General features: G+C 35.8%; 1 protein-coding gene and 1 non-coding gene across 9 annotated transcripts in view; one reads left to right on the top strand and one right to left on the bottom strand.

Moving 5' to 3' along the window:
• Tut4 (terminal uridylyl transferase 4) overlaps positions 1-23,128 on the bottom strand; it is a 102,479-nt gene that overhangs the window by 55,472 nt on the left and 23,879 nt on the right. For all 8 annotated transcript variants that reach the window (XM_074080120.1, XM_074080117.1, XM_074080122.1 and 5 more), the window contains exons 2-5: positions 18,584-19,448; positions 10,094-10,257; positions 5,254-5,370; positions 87-264 (exon numbers count right to left, since the gene is read on the bottom strand). In XM_074080120.1, coding sequence (XP_073936221.1) covers positions 87-264; positions 5,254-5,370; positions 10,094-10,257; positions 18,584-19,355 — 1,231 coding nt within the window. In that variant the 5' untranslated portion in view covers positions 19,356-19,448. The remainder of the gene's footprint in view (positions 1-86; positions 265-5,253; positions 5,371-10,093; positions 10,258-18,583; positions 19,449-23,128) is intronic.
• Positions 21,347-21,478, top strand: LOC141425300 (small nucleolar RNA SNORA64/SNORA10 family). Its single transcript, XR_012450370.1, has one exon. It is a non-coding gene; the product is annotated as a small nucleolar RNA SNORA64/SNORA10 family (small nucleolar RNA).

Raw genomic sequence — 23,128 nt, 5'->3', positions numbered from 1 at the left:
GAAAAAACATTTAAGAAATTTACTCTGGTTCAAGAGGAAGCAAGCAGAACAATTGTGATTTTAAAAATTATAAAGTGACTTTGTACCTGGTAAAAATGTTGTTATAACCTTTGACATTTCCTCCACAATTTCCTGACGAACTCTGAGGTCATCATCTGTTATTCCTTGTTCTTTTGCTAATTCAACAACTGCAACACTTAACGCAGCCAAGTGGGCAGGAGAAGGAGGTGGAAGAGAACGAAGTTCACTTTCTTCCTGTTTTTCCTATTAGTTTAATGTTTCACAACAAAGTTTCTATTTTAATGTCTTTATATTTAGGAGGGAAGGATAGAAATAAATTATTCACCGTCTACGTATCAGACATGAAACAACTGCAAAAGAGACTACTGCTTTTTCGAAGCAGAATTCAAGAAACAAAAGGTGCTGTGGGGCAGATTATTAATTTTTAAAAAATTGTTCTACAGTAAGATTTGCATAAATTCTGAAATTCTACATCAATGCTAACATACCATAAATTCAACAGTTTAGCTGATGATTTAGTTGCAGTAAAAACAGACTATTTTAGGCATAGCAGATCTAAAATCATAATAGAATCTACACATATGTGTCAGATTAAATGGTCATAGGAAAACTTCCTAGAGTCTACCATTACATTTGATAACACTGACTACTATTTACACCTGATTTTTTTGTTACTTTATCCAAAACTAGGCAAAATGTTCAAAAAAAAAACCTGTAAAATCTCTGAAAGCTAATTTAAACAAATAAGCTAAAGGAGCTATGTTATATATGTACCATGATGACCTTTGTAAATTATTTTTATTATGAAAAACATGCTAATTGTAAAATAAATTAAACAGAGAAACCACCCGCAATCTCACATCCTACCATCTCTGCTTTGTTTTTTTGAGACAAAGTGTCACTATGTTATGTAAGCAAGCCTAAACTGGCCTTGAATTTGCAATCCTGCCTCAGTCTCAACTGCTGGGATTAACAGGCATGCACTATCACACCTGGAGCTTGTTTCTTTTATTTAGTATTAGACCATGAGTTCTAAAAATTTTTTCTATTTTTGTTTGTTAGTTTTGTGTTTTTGTATTGGGATTGAACCCATTACCTCAAATACTTAATGCCAAAAATGACATGAGATTGGTATGTTACAAAATTAACTTTTATACATGTAAGTACCACAAAATACTGAGCTATACTGCTAAATTTCCATGAAGATAGAAACATAAAAGACAATCGAGGAACATGCTCTACATATGCCCAAGAAAAAAGATAAACAAATACATAAAAAGTCACATCAGATAGTACTATAAAAAATAAAGCAGGGTACAAGGGTACAGAATGATAGAATGAAGCATTATTTTGATACAGTGTGAGAGACCTGAATAAAGTGCATTCCAGACATTGAGAACAGAAAATGGAAAAACTGAGGCAGAAATGTCATTTGAAGAGACTATGATGGCTTTAAGTAACAAAGGAGTAACTTTAGAAGATAAGGAGGCTAATGGATTAATTAGCCTCAAATACTGTGTGACCTTATAGGACATTTTTAGTTTAAACTGGGAGCCACTAAAGGGAAATGAACAGGAAACTTTAAAACAACGTTAGTTGCTAAATTGGGAGATTTGGTAGATAGGGAAAAGTAAGTTAAAAATAGTCTAGGAAAGAAAAAGTAGTAGCTTAGCTGGAAGCAGAAAATACAGGTGAGTGACAAATGACTGAGTTTAGAAACCATGATCTTTTGAAGTTAAAGTCTATAGGATTTGTTAATGGTCTAAATGTAAAATTAAGATAAAAAGATGAAAGATAATATAAAGGTGTTTAGCTTAAGCAGTAGGGTGAATGGTTATAGACCTTCTTCTGAGATGAAATCCATTCCAGAAATAGTTTAGGCTAGGAAAATTTGTCAAGAGGCAATGAGGCAGGAAAGTACCCAAACCAGGTCACAAGGAACAGGTAGCCTACAGAACATTTTGTGGGAAACGTGGTTTAGCTCCACCCAGAACTGCCCCAAAATGCCCCTATTGCAGTTAAGGCTATAGCAACGACTATCCACAGCATCCTGAGTGAGCAGGATGCTTGATCACAAAGGACTTACCCAAACCCCAGCATGCCCACAAAGGAAAAATCTTGCCCCAAAGTAACCTACTGCCCCATATTCCCTAATTATACCCTAATAAATATGTACCGCATCTCATGCATACAATTATGCATACAATTCATATGAGCAGTTTGTTTGGAGTTATGTAAAAAGGTCCCTGTCAATCACCAAAGCCACTCCTAAGTACCACCCAGATCTCCCTCTTTGCTTACCCTTAATAATGTATAAATTCCCATTTGAACCAAGGCTTTGGGACTCATGAGCCACAGGTGCCACTCTTAAGCCACCTCACTCAAGGCCATTCCACTCCCTATTATGAAGTGTACTTTCCTACTTTCACTTTCAGTAAGACTTTGCTGTTGCATTGCAATCTGTGTGACTCTGTCCAATTCTCTGTTTGGGACACCAAGGACTTGAGATCTTCTCAACCAGGGTCTTCTGAAATCACCCACCAGTCACAGCAAGAGCCTCCTAATTTAGTCTCTTTGGCCTTTCAATGTATTACCTGTATTAGTACTAGCTATTCTCCTATTTTAAAACCTTCCATAAATCCTTGCAAATCAAATTCAGCAGCATTTTTAAAGGACTATACAGTATGACCAAGTGAGACTTATTCCTGCAATGCAAGGATAGTTCAACATACAAAAAAAAGATCAATGTAATACACTATACATTAACAGAACAAAAGGGAAAAAAACCCACATGATCATCTTAACCAATACAGAAAAAGCATCTGACAAAATTCAACACCTTTCTGTGGTAAAAGTATTCAAAGTAGAAATAAAAAGAAACTACCTTATATAAAATAAAGCCCATGTATGAAAAATTCACAGCTAACAACATACTCAACGTTCAAAAACTGGAAGCTTTTCCAAGAGCAAGAACAAGGGAAGAACACAGGCTTTCTTATTCACCATAATGATGGAAGCTCCAGCCAGAAAAATTAGGCAAGAAAAAGAAATAAAAGGCATCCAAATTGCAAAGGATGAAGCAAAACTATCTTTGTCTGCAAATGGTATGATTTTATATGTAAAATATCCTAAAGACTGAGCCACTGTAACAGGCAGGCCTATAATGCCAGCACTCAAGAAGCAGACTATTCCAAGCTCAAGACCAGCCTAGGCTAAAGAAAAAACTTATGTCTTAAAAAAACAAAAACAACAACAAAAGAAACTAACGATCTAAAGATTTTACACACAAAAAACTGATAGAATGAACTCAGCAAGACAAATGGATGCAAAGTCAACACACAAAATTAAGTTGCATTTCTACACAAGATGAACAACCTAAAAGGGAAATTAAGAAACAATTTCATTTACAATGCCCTCAAAAAGAATATTAAGGAACTATGCAAGCGAAGAAGGGAAAACTTTGTACAATGAAAACTACAAAACACTGGTAAAAAGGTTTTTTTAACCACACTTATTTTTTTAACATTTTTATTAGCATATATTAATTGTGTGGGGTGTGTTCATTATGACACTTCCATATATGCTTACAATGTACCTTGGTTAGATTCACTCCCTGCTGAAAGAATTAATGACAACATATTCCATGTACATAAACTGGAAGACAGTATCGTCAAAAATGTTCATACTATCCTAAGCTATTTACAGAGTCAATGCAATTCCTATCAAAATTCCAAAGACTTTACAGAAATCGAAAAATCAACCTTAAAATTCACATGGAATCTCAAGCCATATATACTGAGTGATACAGTGTTTGTCTAGCATTCACAATTCAAACTCCAGTACTGCAAAAAGAAAAAAAAAAAAAAGACACTATTAACAGAGTGTAAGGGATCAATACACCGAACATACAAAGAACTCCTTGCCAGGCGGGTGCCTGTGGCTCACACCTGTAATCCTAGTCTTGACAAAGAATAAAGCTGGAAAAGATTCACACTTCATGACTTCACACTTTCTGACTTCAAAACTTACTACACAATACAGTAACCAAAACAGTACAGCACTGGCAGTAAAGACAGGCATACAGACCAATGGAATACAACAGAGAGCCCAAAAATTAACCTTTACACATAAGGTGAACTGTAGAGGGAGGGGAGAGGAAGAAGAAAAGCTGGTGGCTTGGTTCAAGAGTACCTGTCTACAAAGTGTAAAGCCCTAAGTTCAAACCCCAGTACTGCCTTCCCCCGCTCCTTCTCCCCTCAAAAAAAGAACTGGGACATAGCTTAAATGTAGAGTCAATCCCTGGAACTGAAAAAAAAAAATTCCCAGTTTATTCTGTCAAGTCTTTGAAAGCTATAATTACTTTAAAATAAAATTTAATTTTTTTTTCTAAATTCTAAATTCCTGATTTGCTTCAGTTCATTTTTTTTTCAAGAAAAATGTATTAGACACAGTCTAATACAGACTGTGTCTTATATCAGACATGGTCATAAGGAATTCAGAAACAAAATAAACAAGAAACTAAACCTGCCCTCTTAGAATATTGAATACTTTAAAAAGGGAAAGAAGGACAATCAGAATATAAGGTATTAGGTTTTCTGATCAAAGTATGTCAGAGCTGCTGTGAGAACAGAGGAGTACCTAATGCAGACTTGCTGGGAAGGTAAGGTAAAACAGTATTTCTCAGAGAAGACATCTTGGCTGAGGCTTAGAAGTAAGAAGTTACATAGTATTACAACTTTAAAAGAGAAAAGATTCAACAGGTAATATACAAATTATTTTTAAAGAATAGAATTACTTATATATATCTGAGATATTTTTCTCAAGTCTAAGCACATTTCCTTAGCACCACATTTCTCCCTTTAAAAAGACTCATTGTGCTAAACCCTCATTCACCAGTTCTTAGAAACTCTAAGGACAGGAACCATGACTACTTTATTCACCACTGCCTAGACTTAGCACACAAGTACCCAATCAATACTGCCTGGATGGACAAATTGTATCTGACAGCTTTAAACTTAGAAATCAACATTCTTCAGGATGAGCAAACTGGTCCCAAGAAGGTTCCTCTCCTCACCACTTGAAATAAGGAAGGCAATCACAGCTTTCAAGGTTTTCACTTCAGTTACTAACATAAGACTGGAAAAATACTTCATTTTTAGGTTTGTACATTAAAAAAAAAACTGACATAGTTTTACAACTCAAAAATAAAGATTTTTTTGAAAAGTAACTTACCAAAATATTTTTCTTATGCCGTTTCTCTTTTATATGTTTATGTGCACCCTGGATGTTTTCGATGTGAATTAAGCAGAGTTTGCATAGATAACGGCAATTAGTATATTCTGGTGATCGCTGAAGAGACAAGTTAAAAATTTTTTTTCTTTTAGGAAACAATTATTGACAAAATAAATAATGCAATTATGTAACAGAAATAATCACTGAAGGAATACAGGTTTTCTGGGAGCTTTTTGTTTTGGTTTTTTTTGTTTTTATTTTGTTGGTACAAGAGACTGAACTTCAGGGCCTTGTGCTTGCTATGCCAATACTCTAGCACTTGGACCACTCCACCAGCCCTTTTTCTGTTGGTTATTTTTAAGATGGGTTCTCACTTTATGCCTGGGCAGGCCTAGACCACAATCCTCCTATTTGTGCTTCTCCGCATAGGTGGAATGACAGGAGGGTACCACAGTGCCCAGTCACTGGTTGAGAAGGGGTCTCACCAACTTTTTGCCTAGGCTGGCCTCAAACATCAATCTCCACCTCCCAAGTAGCTGGAATTACAGGTTTGAACTATGGCCCTCAAACATGTTTGGTTGTGGTTTTAGTTTTTGAGCCAAAGTCTCACTATGTAGCCCAGGCTAGCCTCGAACTCAAGATCCTCCTTTCCCAGCCTCTGAAGTGCTAGGATTACAGGCAGGCAACCCCTGTTTAGGAATAAGCTTTGAATAATCAGTACTTTATATACTCAAGAGATAACTGTTTTTCTCAAAATAGTCATCACAGAGCATGTATTAATTTCAAAAATATCACAATAATACTAAAGGTTTACTACTCATCAAACCCTCCTTCAGAACCCAATGTAAGTTAAAATCTTCCTATTTAGATTTATTTCAGTTCTGTCCCCAAAATTCTTATTTCAGAATTGTCCCCCAAAAATTCAAACATAGTTTTTAGTCTTTGTGATTATTATAAAAAATAAATTATACTTCATTTGGGGATTTCAAAATAGATCCCAGATATGGAAGACAATTTCAAAAGCTGAGTTCAATCAATCACAGTTATCATGGAAAAATAAATGGATAACCTCTTAAGGGAATAAAAATTTTTGACACATTAAAGTACCGGTCACATGAGTACTTTACTCATTATTTTGTATATGTATTCTCAAAATAATAATTACTAAGTGTCTGCTATGTAACAGGTACTATGCTAAGTGTTTCATATGCAAGTTTTCATTTTAACTCCCCAAACAGTCCAGTAAGATTGGTATTATTTTCATTTTATAGATGTGAAAACAAAAGTTCATAGAGCTTGTACATTTCACAAGGATACAGCAGTACTAAGCAACAGATATTGAATTTTAATTCATGTATATCTGAATCTGAAGCCAACACTCTACATATAAGATTGGTAAGCCTTGCCTAGCATCATGGGAGAAGTCAATCCCCAGCAATGCAAAGACAAGACTGTATAGTAAGAAAACTACAAAAATACAATAGGTATTGAATTTGAAAACACTGTGCCTAATGCCTTAGTATTAGCAATGTTTATAGTTTTCATTTCAGATTGATCTTCAGTATCAGTAGGCTGCAGCTCCTAACAAAAAGATTCTCTTACTTCAAATCATTTGACTTTATTTAAATGGAAAACCTGCCTCAAATTTAGCAACAGGCCTATTGCAGACGAAAAATAATAGATTCAACACTTGTTAAGTATCTATTAACCTTATAACCTCTGAAACCGTGAGTCAAAATAAATAATTCTTCTTTTTAAATTGCTTTTCTTGCCACTTGTCACAGGGATGAAAAGTCTGAATAACACACTACAAAAATACTAGAGTATGACTAGAACAGAAAGGTAATGGGGGCCAGATCACAAAGTTCCTTGTGAGAACTCTGGCTTTTATTCTAAGTGTGAGGTAAATCCATTGGAAGGTTTCTTAACAGCAAATTACAAGATCTATCCTTATTTTAAAAGGCACCGTTACCTTCTATATTAAGAGAAGCAGCAGCAGTCAAGCATAGTGGTTCACTCCTGTAATCCCAGCTACTTGAGGGGTGGAATTAGTAAGATCAAGATTTGAGACCAGTCTGGGCAAAAAGTTAGCAAGACCTCATCTCAAAAACAAACCACGTGGTCCATGCCTATAATGCTAGCTATGTGGGAGGCATAGACAGAAAAATCACTGTCCAAGACCCATCTGCTAAAGGCACAAGAATGTATCTAAAAAAATAACTAAAGCTGGGGGTACTGCTCAAGGGGGCACAGCTCAAGTGGTAAAGTGCCTGTCTGGCAAGCATAAGGCCCTGAGTTTAAACCCTAATATCAAAAACCCTGAGTACCAACCCCCGCCCCCAAAAGAAAATAGAAGAAAGACTCACTGCAGTTATCAGCATATTATAATAATCCAGAAAAAGACATGGTGAAAGCAATGAAGGTGGTAAAAAGGGTTAGATTCAGGAGCTGAAAACACATTTAAGAATGGAGTGTGTACCACCACATACACTACCCCTAATTATGGACCAACTATTAGTACATTAAAAGACAAATTATCAAATAGGACAAAAATGCTCTCATCATCATGAAGTTTCACAGAAAAGACATGAAAAAGTTTAAATATTTTATTATAATTGTAACATTTTATTCTACCACTAAACAAACTAACATTTAAATTTTATACAGACAAGCTAGAATAAAGATTTCTGAGCATGGAGATTCTACTTTCAAGCCAATATTTTTCACTGCAGGGAAATTTACCCTTCTGATGTAATGGTTTGGACTTATTTCTTCTTTCCTACAGGGTGAAAACTTACATCTTTATTCTTCAATTAATCTGAGTACACTGTGAGCTGAAGGAACTGATGAAAGAAACTTAAGAATAACAGCCCTAATTATTTTTCAAAGCTGATAAAGAAAAAAATGCTAATTAAGTACACTGAATTAAAAACAAGAGATTTGGAGTTGGGTATGGTGTTAAACACCTATAATCCTAGTTGGCCTACAATTCCAGTTATTCTGAAGGCAGTCAAAAACAAAATAAAACCAAAAGAGCTGGGGGCCGAGCTCAGGTGGTAGAGTGCTTGTCCTGGGTTCAATCCTCCAGGCTAAGGAGGAAAGCCAACGGAGTAAATAAAGATATAACTAAGTAAAACAGCAAATTGCAAAGGAAGAGTTTCTTCTAACTAGGACATCGTGTAACTAGCCATATAATCCTATATTATAGGCCTCTACTCCTTGATATTCCTTCTTCTTTTTATGTAGTAACTATTCTGTCATAAATTCTATTAATAACCCAGAACTGCCTTCTTCAATCTAAACATCATCTCATTTTTATAAATCACTCAAAATCATATCATTTCTCTCCTTTCTGATTTTTTGAAGAATGATGACCTAACTCATTTACATATTTACAAATATCTTAAATATCTATTTGTCAGTAGTTTATGTTGTTTGTTTTTGGTGGGACTGGGGTTTGATCTCACGGCTTCAACACTTACAAAGCGGACAATCTAACACTTGACCCACACCTCCAGTCCATTTTACTCTGGTTATTTGGAGATGGAGCTTCTACTTGCCTGAACAAACTAACTGCCCGGGCTGGCTTCAAACTACAATCCTCCTGATCCCAGACATCCAAGTAGCTAGGATTATAGGCATAGCCACTGGAGTCTGGCTGATTTATGATTCGTTCCTTCAATGCCTAGTAGTATTTTTAATGCTGAGACTAGGAGTATGTATTTCTAGCCTAAGAAATTAGCCAGGTTCAGGGGCTCACACCAGGAATCCTAGCTATTCAGTAGCCAAAAATCAAGAGGTTTGAGGTTCAAAGCCAGCCCAGGCAAAAACTTTGTGAGACCCTATCACAACCAATAAAAGCTGAGTGTGATGGTACACAGCTGTCATCCCAGCTACCTGTGAAGTGTAAACAGGAAGATTATGGTCCAGAGGCCTGAGCATAAATGCAAGACCCTATCTGAAAAATATCTAAAGCAAAAAAATGCAAAAGAAAAAAATTAATACTCAGAAACAAGACACTAGTGGCTGAACTAGTTCTTTATTTATAGTGGATAATTCAGTAAATACAAGAGAAAAAAAAGAATAGAGAGAAAAGCAAAAGAAAAAGTAGAAAGTCTAATAAATTGTATAGCTGTATTTGCTAATTTATTTCCATCAAGTCATATGAATTTTTAACTTCTGATGAGAAGAAACCATGCCATGTTATCCAATATATCCCCACTGTCAAATATAGTAGCTGGCAAATAATAAGCACTCAGGATCATTTAATAAGGTAATAAATCAGAGAGTGACAAACTTATTTTATAAAGGGTCAAAAGAACATCTTCATAAATATTTTGTGCTTTGGAAAATAGTAAGTATTTTATGCAGATCTCACTGGCATCTACTCAACTTTGCAATGGTAGCATAAAGCAAGCATAGACAATATATACCAATGAGGACTGGTTCATGTGGTAGCGTAAGTGTGAGGCCCTGAGTTCAAACTCCAGTGCCACCAAAAATGAAGAAATAAATATAAGCACACACTCACAAAATGAGCATGGCTGTGTTCCAATAACTTTGTTTACCAAAAAAGGGAGCTAAGTTTATTTTACCACATTTAAAAACAAAGGGGCTATACATAGTTTGCCCACCCCTGCAATGTATTTATGGAACAAATGGAGGGAATAAAAAAAGAGAGAGGGAAAGAGAGAGAGAAAGTAGGAAAGAAAAAGGGAAATCAGAAAAAAAATGAATGTTACCCTCTGACTTATCCATGAAAGAAAATACAGAAACTTATACTTAGATAAGTTAGAAAGCACACATTTCCTCCAAACAACCAAAAAACAATATAGCATACCTTTTCGAGTCGAAAGATATGATCTCTTTCTAAGCGTTCTTCTGCCTGTTTCAACCCTAGCCTCTGCTCAGGTGTCAATGTAGATTCATCTATCACAGTGGCATTTTCTAAATAATCCATCTCTGAAGAATTTTCTTTATTAGACTCATCATTCTTCATTTTATCTAGAAAAAGAGCAGTTATTCATCAACAGAAAGTGATTCTTTGAATAAAAAACAAACATTCAATTTATGCACATGCAGAAAAAAAATATTTTCCTTAGTCGTGTAAGTTGTTCTATGTATGTAAAATATAAAAGATGTACATAATTACAAATTTTCACAGAAGTTGAGGATGTGGGTCAGCAATAGAGTGCTTGCCTAGCATGCGAAAGGCCCTGGGTTCAATCCTCAGCCTCACAAAACAACACCGAAAAAAACAAGTTCACAAGAAAAATCTACTTCATGAGCCAAATGCCTGCTTTTTCTTCCAATAGATATATATAACTGAGGCTACATACAACAAGTTAACATAACTATCTTATAGAATCTCTGAAGTCATTTTGATAAAAAGCTATTTTGAGTCCCACTCAAAAGATTAATCATTGAACTAAAGTCACTAGCAACTAAAAGAACATATGGGGGGAGAAGGTAATAAAGGAGAATGATGGAGAGGGTGAATTCAAGTATGATATGTTTGATACATTTTAAGAACTTCTGTAAATGCCACAATGTACTACCACACAGCACAATAATTAATAAATAAATAAATAAATATTCTAAAAAAATATTAAGCTGGGCGCTGGTGGCTCATGTCTGTAATCGTAGCTACTCGGGAGGCAGAGATCAGGAGGATCACTGTTAGAAACCAGCCTGGGCAAACAGTTCGAGAGATCCTATCTCAAAAAACCCTTCACAAAAAAGGTCCGATGGAGTTCAAGCCCTAGTACTGCACAAAAAAAAAAAAAAAAAAAAAAAAAGATTAAGGAAGAAATATGATTAAAAAAAAAAAAGAACATACATACCTTCAGGTTCCTTTTCCTTTGCTTCCACTGAATTCATGGATATCTCTATCACAGTAACATTTTTTCCTTTGCTTCTCTGCCTCCTAATCATATTGTAATTTCTTCAAGTCACAGACTGTTTTCATGTTTGCAATTCTAGTATCTAGCAATACATACATGGCATGTGGCAGGTTCCACCACCAGTATGAGTTGTTTAAAGGCAAACTGAATCATATTATTCTTACATAAAATACTTAAAATTAAAAGCCTTCAAAGAATTTAGGATAAAGTTTAAACTCCCTAGAATACTGCACACAATCCCTTACCTTCATGAAAGCAGTAAGCAGAATAAATACAATTAATTCCAAGTTGTAATAAATGCTACAAAAGAAAAAGGCAGCTAGAGTCATAGCTCAAGTGACTGCAAGGCCCTGGGTTCAGTCCCCAGTACTGCAAAAAAAAGAAAAAGAAAAAAGCAAGGAACTGAAAGGGAGACCACCTTTAGATATGGGAGTCAAGAAAGGCTTCTCTCAGGAGGTATCATTTAAGCTAAAGTCAGAGAAAGAGAGCTAACTTGCTTATGGCTCTAACCTCATATTCTGTCCTAACACTTTTCACTTCTTTCATCACAAATGTGCTAGAATGTATCACTGTTGCTTCAAATCTCAATGTCTTTATAGATGTTATTCCTTTCTACATCAAGTCCCTTCCAATTCAACTAGTAACCTGTCCTACAATATTCAGCCAGTCTGATATTCACTACATTCTCAAAGAACCTTCTATTCTCTCACATTTCAAAGAAATATAATTTTTATTTTTCTAACTCCTACATTAGATGCTAGATTCCTTTTCTTTTCTTTTTTTTTTTATTATTTCTTAACTGGGATTTGAACTCAAAGCCTTGTACTTGTGAGGCAAGCACTCTACCACTTGAGCCACACCTCCAAGTCCTAGAGGATAAATTCTTTGATAATAATGACCAGGTTCTATTTCATTTTGTACCTTCAGATTTTAATACATTGCCTAGATCAAAGATTATACTTTAGGGTTAGGAGAGTGGCTCAAGTGGTAAAAGGTCTGCCTAGCTAGCATAAGGGCTGAGTTCAAAACCTCAGTACCACCCAAAAAAAGAAAAGATTACATTTTAATAAAGGTATGATAAGTGAATAATTTGAGAAATCTGGATGCAGAGGCTCATGCCTGTAATCCCAGCTACTTAGGAGACAAAGATTGGAAGTATTATGCTTTGAGGCCAGCCCAGATAAAAAGTTAGCAAGACCCCATCTCAATCAATAAGCTGAGTATGGTGACACGTGCCTATCATCCCAGCTATTTAGGAGGCAAAAACAAAAATAGGAGGATTGTGATCCACACCTGCCTGGTCAAAAACACCCCCTTATTTGAAAAATAACTAAAGCAAAAAGGGCTGGAAGTGTGGTTCAAGGGGTAGAGAACCTGCCTAGCAAGTGCAAGGCCCTGAGTCAAAACCCCATAGGGAAACACTGATGCACATGAACAATTTGCAATTATGGTCTAATATTTAGAGAAATTTTAGTTTTTTTAGCAACCATTATGGAAATGTAAGAGAAAGATAGAATTTTAGTTTTAGTCCAATATTTCATGAAAAGGAACAGTAGCAAGACAACATAATATAACTCTTCTCTTTTCTCATTGTGTAACTTTTCCTGCTTAACAACGCAACTGACATCAGCAACTCCCATAAAATTAACATTTCTGCCAATATAAAGAATTAGAGAAAACTACAGATCTTTCTTTAAAAGTCAGAAATAAATGAAATTATTTAATTTTTTGGACTGAACATGCAAAACAAAATAATATAAGGCAAAATGTACCAAACCGTGTTCCACAGAACACTAATTCCATGATATGTATAAAATGCTAATATCCTCATGAAACAAGAGTGGAAAACAACTCTTTACCCAAAAACTCCCATAGAATGTTCACAGAGACAAAGATTAGTGGTTGCCAGTGGGTAGGAAAGAGGAGGTAATGAACTGCTAATGGGTATGCAGTTTCTTTGGGGAGTGATGAAAACATTCAGCAATTAGATAGTGATGGCTATGTGATTCTGAATATACTAAAAACCACTGAACTGCATACTCTAAAAGGATGAATTTTATAGCATGTGAATTATATCTCAATAAACTCCTAGATTTAAAGGTAGGATTAAAAATATGACAGTGATAAGGATTATGAGTAAAATTAAACAAGCACTCGGGTGTCAGAGGTAAAGGTGCAGGTTATTAATGAGTAAAAGTATCACTAAAAAAGCAAAAAAAAGGTTAAAAGGGCTATGGTCTTAGAGAAAAAAGCAGATGTAAAAGTCCACGAGTAGACATTTGCTTTCACACTGGAAGAAATACAAGAAAACTATGCAATTGGAGCAAAGAGAAAGGGTGAGAAGTAAATAAATGAGGGCAGATAAGTAGAGTAATGTCACAGACCTCATAAGGCCCTACTACTCACTGCAAGAACATTAGCTTTTACTCTGATGTATGGGAAGCACTGAAACATTTGAATAAGAGTAACATGATCTGACTCATTTTCATACAATCCCTCTGGCTATTACACTGAAAATAATGAAGGGTGATAAGTGAAAATGAATAGATGAGTTAGGGGTATGATGCTCAAAAGCATGGTCCTGACCAGCAGCATCACATTAGTTGGGAATCTATTAGAAATCCAGTTTCTCACAACACCCCTCTGTAAACTTTCTGAATCAAAAATCTCTGGAATAAGGGATTCCTATATATATTAAAGTTTGAGAAGCCCAAAGTCTCTCTCCTCAAATACTCACCTGGTTCATTCACCTCTTTCCTTCAAGTATTTGCTCTAATGTCACCTTCTCAGAAAAAATTTATATTTGAAATACCATCACCAGCAACATCATTACTATGACCTTTCCTGATTTGTTTTCTCATCTAACTTACTATATATTTTTCTTATTTACTGTGCTTATCGTCTGCTTCTTCCCAATAGAATATTATTAACTCTATTAACTCTATAAGGGCAGTGTTAATGTGTTTTATTTACATTTTATTTCTAGGGACTAGCAAAAAAACAAAACAACAACAAAAAAAATATACTGAACAAATGAATGGTAGAAAGAAAAATGGTGGAAGTGCTAGATGGGAGCTAAAGTTAGGCTTGATGAAGAACACTGAGATTAACCAAATTTCTACATAACCTATTAAATCCAAATAGACAACAACTTAAAAGATTTTATTCTACTTATTTTATCGAGGAGATGAGAAATCATTCATTCAAATGATACTAATCATTCATTCAAATGATACTAATGATACTAATGTGGGGCTAAAAGCATGGCTCAAGTGGTAGAGTGCCCGCCTAGCAAGCGTGAGGCCCTGAGTTCAACCCAGTACCACCAAATATGTGTGCGTGTGTTTGTCTCTCATTAATTTGAATTTTCGTATGGGAAGAAAGAAAAGTTAAACTTAATATATGAATATGACTTCAGGCAAATAATGTACATACTGAAAAATACATATACATACTGAAAATAGTACTGAAGAAAATCTTTAAAACATCATACACATTTATAAATAAACCACTATATACTATGCTATGCTATAAATCATTCGTATTAATTTGTTAAACCAAGTTTCCCAAAAGACCTCCACTTGGTCTACTAGCGTCCTTGAACTATTTCAATTTGTTCTCCACATTAATAAATAACAAAACTGCTTCTAATTAGAATAATTTAATAAACAATACTCACTGCCACTGCATGCTGATTGCTGTAATTTGGACCCTAGTGTCCCCCAAAAGTCTATACAGTAAAGGCTTGGTTCCAGCATGGCACTATTGGGAAGTGGTAAAACCTTTAAGAGGTGGAGCATAGTGGGAGGTCTTCAGGTAACTGTGGGCATATGAGTTTTATATCTCAATAAAACAGTTGGAAGCCTGTTAGAAATCTAGTTTCTCTGGCCTCAAAGAGTGAGGGATCACAAAGGTGACCCTAGTCTCCTCTTTTTTCATTTTTGCTTCTCAGTCCTAAGATGAGTAGTTTCATCTGCCACCCATTCCCTGACATAATGTACTGCCTCACCATAGACTAAAAGCAAAAAGATCAGCCAATCATTGACTGGAATCTCAAAAACTGTGAACCACAATAAACCTGTCTTTTTATAAATTCACTGTCTCAGGTATTTTGCTATAGTGACAGAAAACTAACATACATATTTTGTCAGGTACTATATAAAACACTAATGGATTATTTTACTTAACCTTCATAACATAAGCAGCACCATCTCCACATTTTTTAAATGATGCTGGCAGAGTGGCTCAAGTGATAGAACACCTGCTCAGCAAATGTGAGTTCAAACCCCAGTACCACTACCAAAAAAAAAAATTAATTAATTAAAATGAGGCAACTGAAATAAACTAGTAAACAGCTTATACAAGATTACAAAGTTATGAAGTAGAGAAGAGACTCAAAAACCATGCATTTCAGGCCAGGGTCTCACATCTATAATCCCAGCTACTTGGGAGGTAGAGATCATGAGGATCACAGTTTGAGGCCAGACCAGGCAAAAAGTTAGTGAGACCCCCATCTCACCAAAGCTGGACATGATCCAGATATGTGGGAAGCCATAAGTAGGAGTGTCGGTCTGCGACTGGCCCTGGGGGAAAAAAATGCAGAACCCTACCTGAAAAATAACTAAAGCAAAAAGGGCTAGAAGCGTGGCTTAAGTAGTTGAGAGCCTACTTAAGCAAGCATGAAGTCCCCTAGTTCAAACCTTAATATAACAAAAAACAAAAGACAAAAAAACTGAAGTTCATATTTTGTACTATCATACTACATCACTGACATTTACTTTGTTCCCATTTGTTTGTTTTTTTGCTATGCTGGGGATCAAACACAGGACCTTATGCATGCTTGGCAACCACTGTACCACTGAGCTACAGTTCCTAGTTCCTTGTTGGTTTTTTTTTTTTTTAACCTTTTTTAAAAAAATAATTAATTTAAATAGAATTTTTCACTAACTTAAGTGACCAGACTTCTAACTGACTTTAAACACCACTATTTCCCAAACCTCAATCATTCATGTACCATCAGTGTTACATTTTTACCTTAAGTGACACCAGTACTACTACTTGATACAGTCTCAAAATTTAGTTACTTTTTAAATGTGGCTTTCTCCTAAACCTTATCTTATATACAATTATAAGGTTGATATTTTTATATAAAGTTAACTCTTAAAAGTTTTTTTAAAAGCCTGTTTACATACCATCTGTGTATTACCAGAAATTTAAAAGTAGTTATTTCAGCTCTTTCTGAACTCTTCACTAGTATTTCTTCAAGTATAGCAAATAATGACTCAGAAGTCATTTTTTTTTCTCTTTTTTTTTTTCCTTTGGGCGTGTGTGTTTGGTTCTGAAGAACAAGCTCAGGGTCTTGTTCATATTAGGCAAGTGCTCTACCAACTGAGATATATTCCCAGTCCCTAGAAATAATTTCCTTTTATTTCTATACCAAGGTAAGGCTCTTGTAGCCATGGAAACAAAAACAAATTGTCCAAAAAAAAATTATTAATTTAACAAAATCAGGATTAAAGTTATTCAAAAGACATGGACGTATTTCTAAACAATTAATTAAAAGTCAGGCCAGGCTCACGCCTATACACCTGGGTACTCAAGAGGAAGAGCATAGAAGGATCGTAGTTCAAAGCCAGCCCTGAAAAATAGTTTGTGAAACCCTATCTCAAAAAATACCCAACACAGAAAAGCCTGGAAGAGTTGCTCAAGAGAAAAAGCACCTGCCTAACAAGCATGAGGACCTGCATTCAAACCCTAGTACTGTCCAAAAAAAAAGTAAATTCAGGTCAGGCACTATGGCTCACGTCTGTAATCACAGCTACTGGGGACTACACAGGACTGAAGTTCAAGGCCAGTCCAGGCACAAAGGTAATGAGATCCCATCTCAATCAGTAAGTTGGGTGTGATGGTATACCCCTTTAATCTCCACTACACAGGATAGCTACAAGGATTGTAGTCCAGGGCCAAAAAACTGGACACCCTATCTAAAAAATAACTAAAGCAGATGGTGGCTCATATATGTAATTCTAGCTACTTAGGATGCTGAGATCACAGTTTGAAGCCAGCCTGGACAAAACAGTTCGCAAGATCCCATCTCCAAAATAACCAAAGCAAAATGGACTGGAGGCATAGCTCAAGCAGTAGCGTGCCTGCTTTGCAAGTGCTGAGGCGCTGAGTTCAAACCCCAGTCCCACCAAAAATAATAACTAAAGCAAAAAAAATAATAATAATAATAAAATATTGTGGCTCAGTGAGAGAGCACCTGACAGGTGAGCATGAAGTCCTGAGATCAAACCCCAGTACTACCAAAGAAAAAGTCAATATCCCAGATAAATTTTACAACAGTTCTCAAGTAAATTATAACAGTGTTCTAACCAATTTCTGCTTCCAATCTTGATTCTGACAAAGACTCTGATTTACTGTAGCCTAAAATATAAAAAGAAAAAAAGGAAATCTAATCTTAGTACTACCTTGCTTAAAATTCTTCACTGGCTTCTCATAGCACTCATTATGCAGTTTTAACTCAGTTATAGCTCACATGGTTTCTCATTCTCCCAAAGATACCCTGTCCATTGCATCTTTTACCTCAAATCCCTATTCTAGTAAATACTGAGTCTCATTCACATTCATAGTCTCATTTGGAATTTTCTCAACCCAAAATCTAAATCTTAACTAAACCATGTGATCTCTCAAATACTAAGTTTTTGACACTGAAAACCATTTTATTTATTTATATCACATCCCAAAAAGGAAGTTACCTTGAGGCCAGGGTTACATTTTTACAGTTTTCCATTGTAAATGCAAAATTAACATATGATAAGAACCAATACATACGTATTTGATGAATTAATGAGCAATGTATTACTAGGACCATTTAAAAAGAGTATGTAGAGAGCTAGGGGCCAGTAGCTGATGCCCATAATCCTAGCTACTTGGGAGGGAGACAGAGAAGATAGTGGTTCCAAGCCAGCCCGGGCAAGTACTTCAAGATCCTATCTCAAAAATACCTAACACAAAAATGGGTTGGTGGAGTGGCTCAAGATAGAGCACCTGCCTAGTAAGTTTGTGGCCCTGAGTTCAAACCCCAGACACAAAAAGAAAAAAATTAAAGAGTGTGTAAGGCATGGGTTATAGGTAGGTGGCAGAGTAGTTACCTATCATGTTTGAAGCCCAGGGTTTGATCTCTAACATTGCAAAATAAATACATTCATAAATAGTATGTATTTGCACACATCTAATCAACTAAAGGAGCCACTAAATTCATATGTACACACCTTTTTGCCTACCATACTAAACAGGAAGGGGTATTTTAGCTTTAAGAGCCATATTAATACCATTTTTGTAATTAAGGTAACCTAAAAAACATTAATATAGGAAAATCTCTCCAAAAAATACGACTTGTAGAATACTCTTGTATTTGTACTTACTCAAATCATCTAATATTTCTTCAATTCCTGAAGCACTATCATCTGAATCACCAGTATTATCTGTCCGTATTCGCTGCCTCTGAGATCGTGGTAAATTTTCCCAAGCAGATTTTTCTCCCTGCAGATTTTCACTATTCCCTTTGTCCACAGAGGTAAAGGAGCTTGAAACTTTTTTTCCAGTCTGATGTAATTCTGTTTGTTTCATGCTTTCTTTCAACAGTGAACTGGGCACCTTTTCTGATTTCATCTGAGAACTGGGTGTTTTTTCTTCTTTCCTCTGTGAACTAAGTGCCTTTTCTGCTGCTGCTGCTGCTGCTGCTGTTGCTGCAGGCGAACAGGATGCTTTTTCTGCCTTTACTGGTAAATTAGGTGACTTTGGTAATTTTTCTAATTTTGCCTGTAAACTGGGTACCTTTTCTAATTTTGCCTGTGAAATAGGTGCCTTTTCAGCTTTCATGGGTGAATTTGGTAATTTTTTTGCTTTACAATGACTCTGATCTCGAAGGACTAACCCCAAATCTTTAGGGCCTGGAACACTGGCAGCATTTACTTTACATGATTTAACATCTGATTTTTCCATACAAATATCATTTTGCTTGTTTTTTTTACTACTGTTCCTATTTGGAGAGTTGGTTCCAATTTCTTTTATAGATTTATCATTTCTAGCTTTCAAGGTTTGATTAGTTATAACTTTAACTGATTTGCTTTCTTCACAAATAGCATTCTTCTTTGGTTCATGATTTTCACTTTTACAAGTCTTGGGCTCTTCCATTGTTTGAAATTCTGGTTCTTTCCAATTATAATATTGTAAAATGACAGATCTTCAGTAGTTTGAAAAGCTCCAAATCCAGTTTAGGCAAGCAAACTATTGGGGTTAAAAAAAAATAAATAAGGGAAAATCTGTTATTTAAAATGCAAAACATTTTTATAATGGTGATACATTTTTTAAAATCTTTTAAAATTTGTCCTCAAAACTGAAAAAATGAGCCAGGCACAATGGCTCACTCATATATTCCTAGCTACTCAGGGGGCTGAAATCAGGAGGATCAAGGTTCAAGGCAAGCCCAGGAAAATAGTTCAAGAGACCCCCATTTCCAAAATAACCAAAACAAAACAAATTGGAGATGTGGTTCAAGAGGTAGATCACCAGCTTTGTAAGTGTGAAGCCCCGAGTTCAAACCCGTCTACCCCAAAAAAAAAAAAAAAAAACTGAAAAAATAGTTAAAAAAAGACAAAAAACTCAAAAAACTGTATGAGAAGGAGTTAAAAGCCCATTAAGGTAATAACAGTCAAATGTTCATCAAGGGAATTTTAATGTACTTAATGACAATATGGCATAAAAAGAAAAGATTTTTTTCAGGGGGGAGAGGGGAGTACTAGGGTTTGAACTCAGGTCCTCACACTTGCTAGGCAGGCAATCTACCACTTGAGCAACTCCACCAGTCCTTTTTAATTTAGTGATGGGTATTTTCAAGATAGGGTCTCTCAAACTATTTTCTCGGCTTTGAACCATGATCCTCTTGATCTCTGTCTCCCGAGTAGCTAGGATTACAGGCGCACATCACTGGCACCTGGCAAAACAAAGGATTTTTAGTGAAGCCGAAAGTTGTTCTTACATTATTACCCTATAAGAACTTCAACAACAGGAAAACAGAACCTGCAAAAACACACCACCATTAACATAAAAGGAAGTGAAACAGAGAAAGCAAGAATTTCAATCTATATGTGCTACAAGGAAACGGTTTATAGAATTCTAAATTTAAGATCTTGTCCACATGGCTCTCTTACTATACCCCTAGCCTACTTCAAAGTTGATTCTCTAAAAATGAAAACAATGCCAATAAACTTTTTCTAACTCTGAGGTAAAAGGAGTTTAAAACCCATGTCATTAAGTAGTTGTTAAAAACCCACAGAATGTATATTACCAAAAATAAACCTTAATGTAAACTATGGACTTTGGGTGACAATAATATGTCAGTGTAAATTCACTGATTATAATAAATGTACCACTCTAGGGTTGGACACCCTGGCTCGCACCTTTAATCCTAGCTACTCAGGAGGCAGAGATCAAGAGGATCCTGGTTCAAAGCCAAGTTCACAAGACTCCAAATCAAGCAGTGGCTGGTTATAAGTGGTGTCTCTTTTATCCCAGCCACAGCAAAGGAAAGGATAGTAGTTCAGGCTGGCCCCAGTAAAATGAGACACTATTTCAAAAATGACCAATGGAAGGAAAGAAGAAGGGAAGGAGGGAGACAGGCAAGCAGGCAGGCAAGAAAATGACCAATGCACAAAGGGTTGGTAGAGTGACTCAAGTGGTAGAGCACCTGCCTACCAAGTACAAGGCCAAGTTCAATCTCCAGGACTGCCAAAGGGGGGAAAAAAAAAATTCAGGACAAAACCATACTAGATTTTTGCCATGTACTTTTTTTGACTAATATTATTTTCTAGTAAAAGCTATAGCAACTAACAACTCTGAAATGCTTTTTGCTGGACACTGCTCACGCCTGTAATCCTAGTCACTCAGGAGGCAGAGATTCAGAAGATCAGTTTGAGGCCAGCTCAGGCAAAACAGCTCACAGAATCCTACCTCAAAAATAGCCTGCCTAGCAAGTATGAGGCCCTGAGTTCAAACCCCAGTAATGCAAAAGGAAAAAAAAATGCTTTTGCTCCTAGTTTTTGTATATTCGCATTTGCTCAATTAATACATTTGCTTTCATTACTCTTGATAAGGTGTTCTATATAACTATCAAAAGAATTGGCAAGCCTCTCTCAGTTCGGCTGGATCACACAACCCCAGTGTGTGTTTGGTGTATTTCAATAGAAAGAGAGGAAGACCCACCTAATGTATGGTTAAATAAGCCCCAAATCTTCTCTCTATTCCTAGGTGTGACAGCTTCTTTCTGGGGGGAGGGACAAAGGGTGCCAAAATAAATGACACTTCCTAAATTCTTCTAGAAACTATGCAGTTTCCTTATTTATTGAAAAAGGGGGAGGGGTTCTACTCCTAAAACATTAGTTCAACCTCATCTAATAACTGAAATAGTTTTAGAGTATTCTAATTTTTTTTAATAACTTGGTAAACAGCATCTTACAAAAGCCATAAACAATAAAGATAATATTAACCCAAAATTTTGTTAATAAAACTTTATAGAAACATTACTAGCTCTTCCACTCAAAATAAGTCAGGCACTGGAGGCTTCACCTATAATCCTAGCTATTCAGGACGCAGAAATCAGCAGGATCATAGTCTGAAGCCAACCCACGCATCATTCACAAGACCCTATCTTGAAAATACCCAACACAAAAACAGGCTAGAGGACTGGCTCAAGTAGTAGAGTGCCTGCCTAACCAGCATGAAGTCCTGAGTTCAAACCCCAGTGCCAAAAAAAAAAAAGGATCTCTACAGGCCAGGCATGGCAGCTCACAACTGTAATCCCAGCTACCTGGGATTTTGGTATTGTGGGTCAAGACCAGCCCAAGCAAAAAGTAAATGAGACACCCATCTTAACCAACAAGCTGGGTAGATATAGTAGCATGCATCTATAATCCCAGCTTTGCAGAAGGCATAGGTGAAAGGATCATGGTCCACAGCCACTCCTGGGCAAAAACACAAGATCCTAGTCAAAAGATAACTAAAGCAAAAAAAGGATTTGGCCGGGGACCTCAAATGGTAGAATGCTTACCTATCAAGCTCAAGGCCCTGAGTTCAAAACCCCAGTACAACAAAAAAGTTTCTATAAATCAAGTTTGCATACATAAATAAAAGCTACAAAAGGACAAAAAAAATTCATGTACCTAATAAAGTGCTACTAGGAAAATTCAAGACTCAGAAAATTACTAGGTTTCACTTTAAGTTGATAATCTGATTCTTATAACTAAAAGAATATTTAAAAAACTTTTTGGTGGTACTGGGCTTTAAACACAGAGCCTCACACTTGCTAGGCAGGCACTCTACCACTTGAGCCACTGCCCCAGCCCACATTTAAATTTTAGTAGGAACATGTGTTATGAAAAAACAAACCATACTTATTTTCCACTCATCTCCATTTTTTCTTATAAAAGTAGCAAATGTCTTACCGCCTAAAGAAAGTGTGGTAATTTTATAACAAAATTACTACCTTCAAGTTTTTCTTTGAAGCCATTAATGGTACAAAATTTTCCCCCAAAAAAAATTGTAATTCCTAGAAATGAAGTTTTTTCTTATGAGAGAAGATTTGAAAGTAAGACTCAGTGCTTCCCAGTGCATACCATAGCAATGGGTTCAAGCAAAGAAAAATTCTTGGTTCCATTTATAAAATGTGGTAAATGAATATGAGATTCCAACTTTAGCCCAATTATTAACTGCCAAGGATTTTAATGAATTTCTTTTAAAATGTTTCAATAATACAGAAGAGTAAACAATACCATTTAGTATATATTTATTTCATTTTTAAATAAATCATTAAGAGATTATTCATTCTAAGAAACAACCCATTTCTACTTCTGGTTCAAATCATAACTTTGATGTTGCTTGAAGCCTAACACAATGAAAGGTACTTAGTAGAC

The sequence above is a fragment of the Castor canadensis genome, chromosome 7 (assembly GCF_047511655.1).
Source record: "Castor canadensis chromosome 7, mCasCan1.hap1v2, whole genome shotgun sequence".
NCBI classification, from domain to species: domain Eukaryota; kingdom Metazoa; phylum Chordata; class Mammalia; order Rodentia; family Castoridae; genus Castor; species Castor canadensis.
This window is presented reverse-complemented; position numbering and strand designations above follow the sequence as displayed.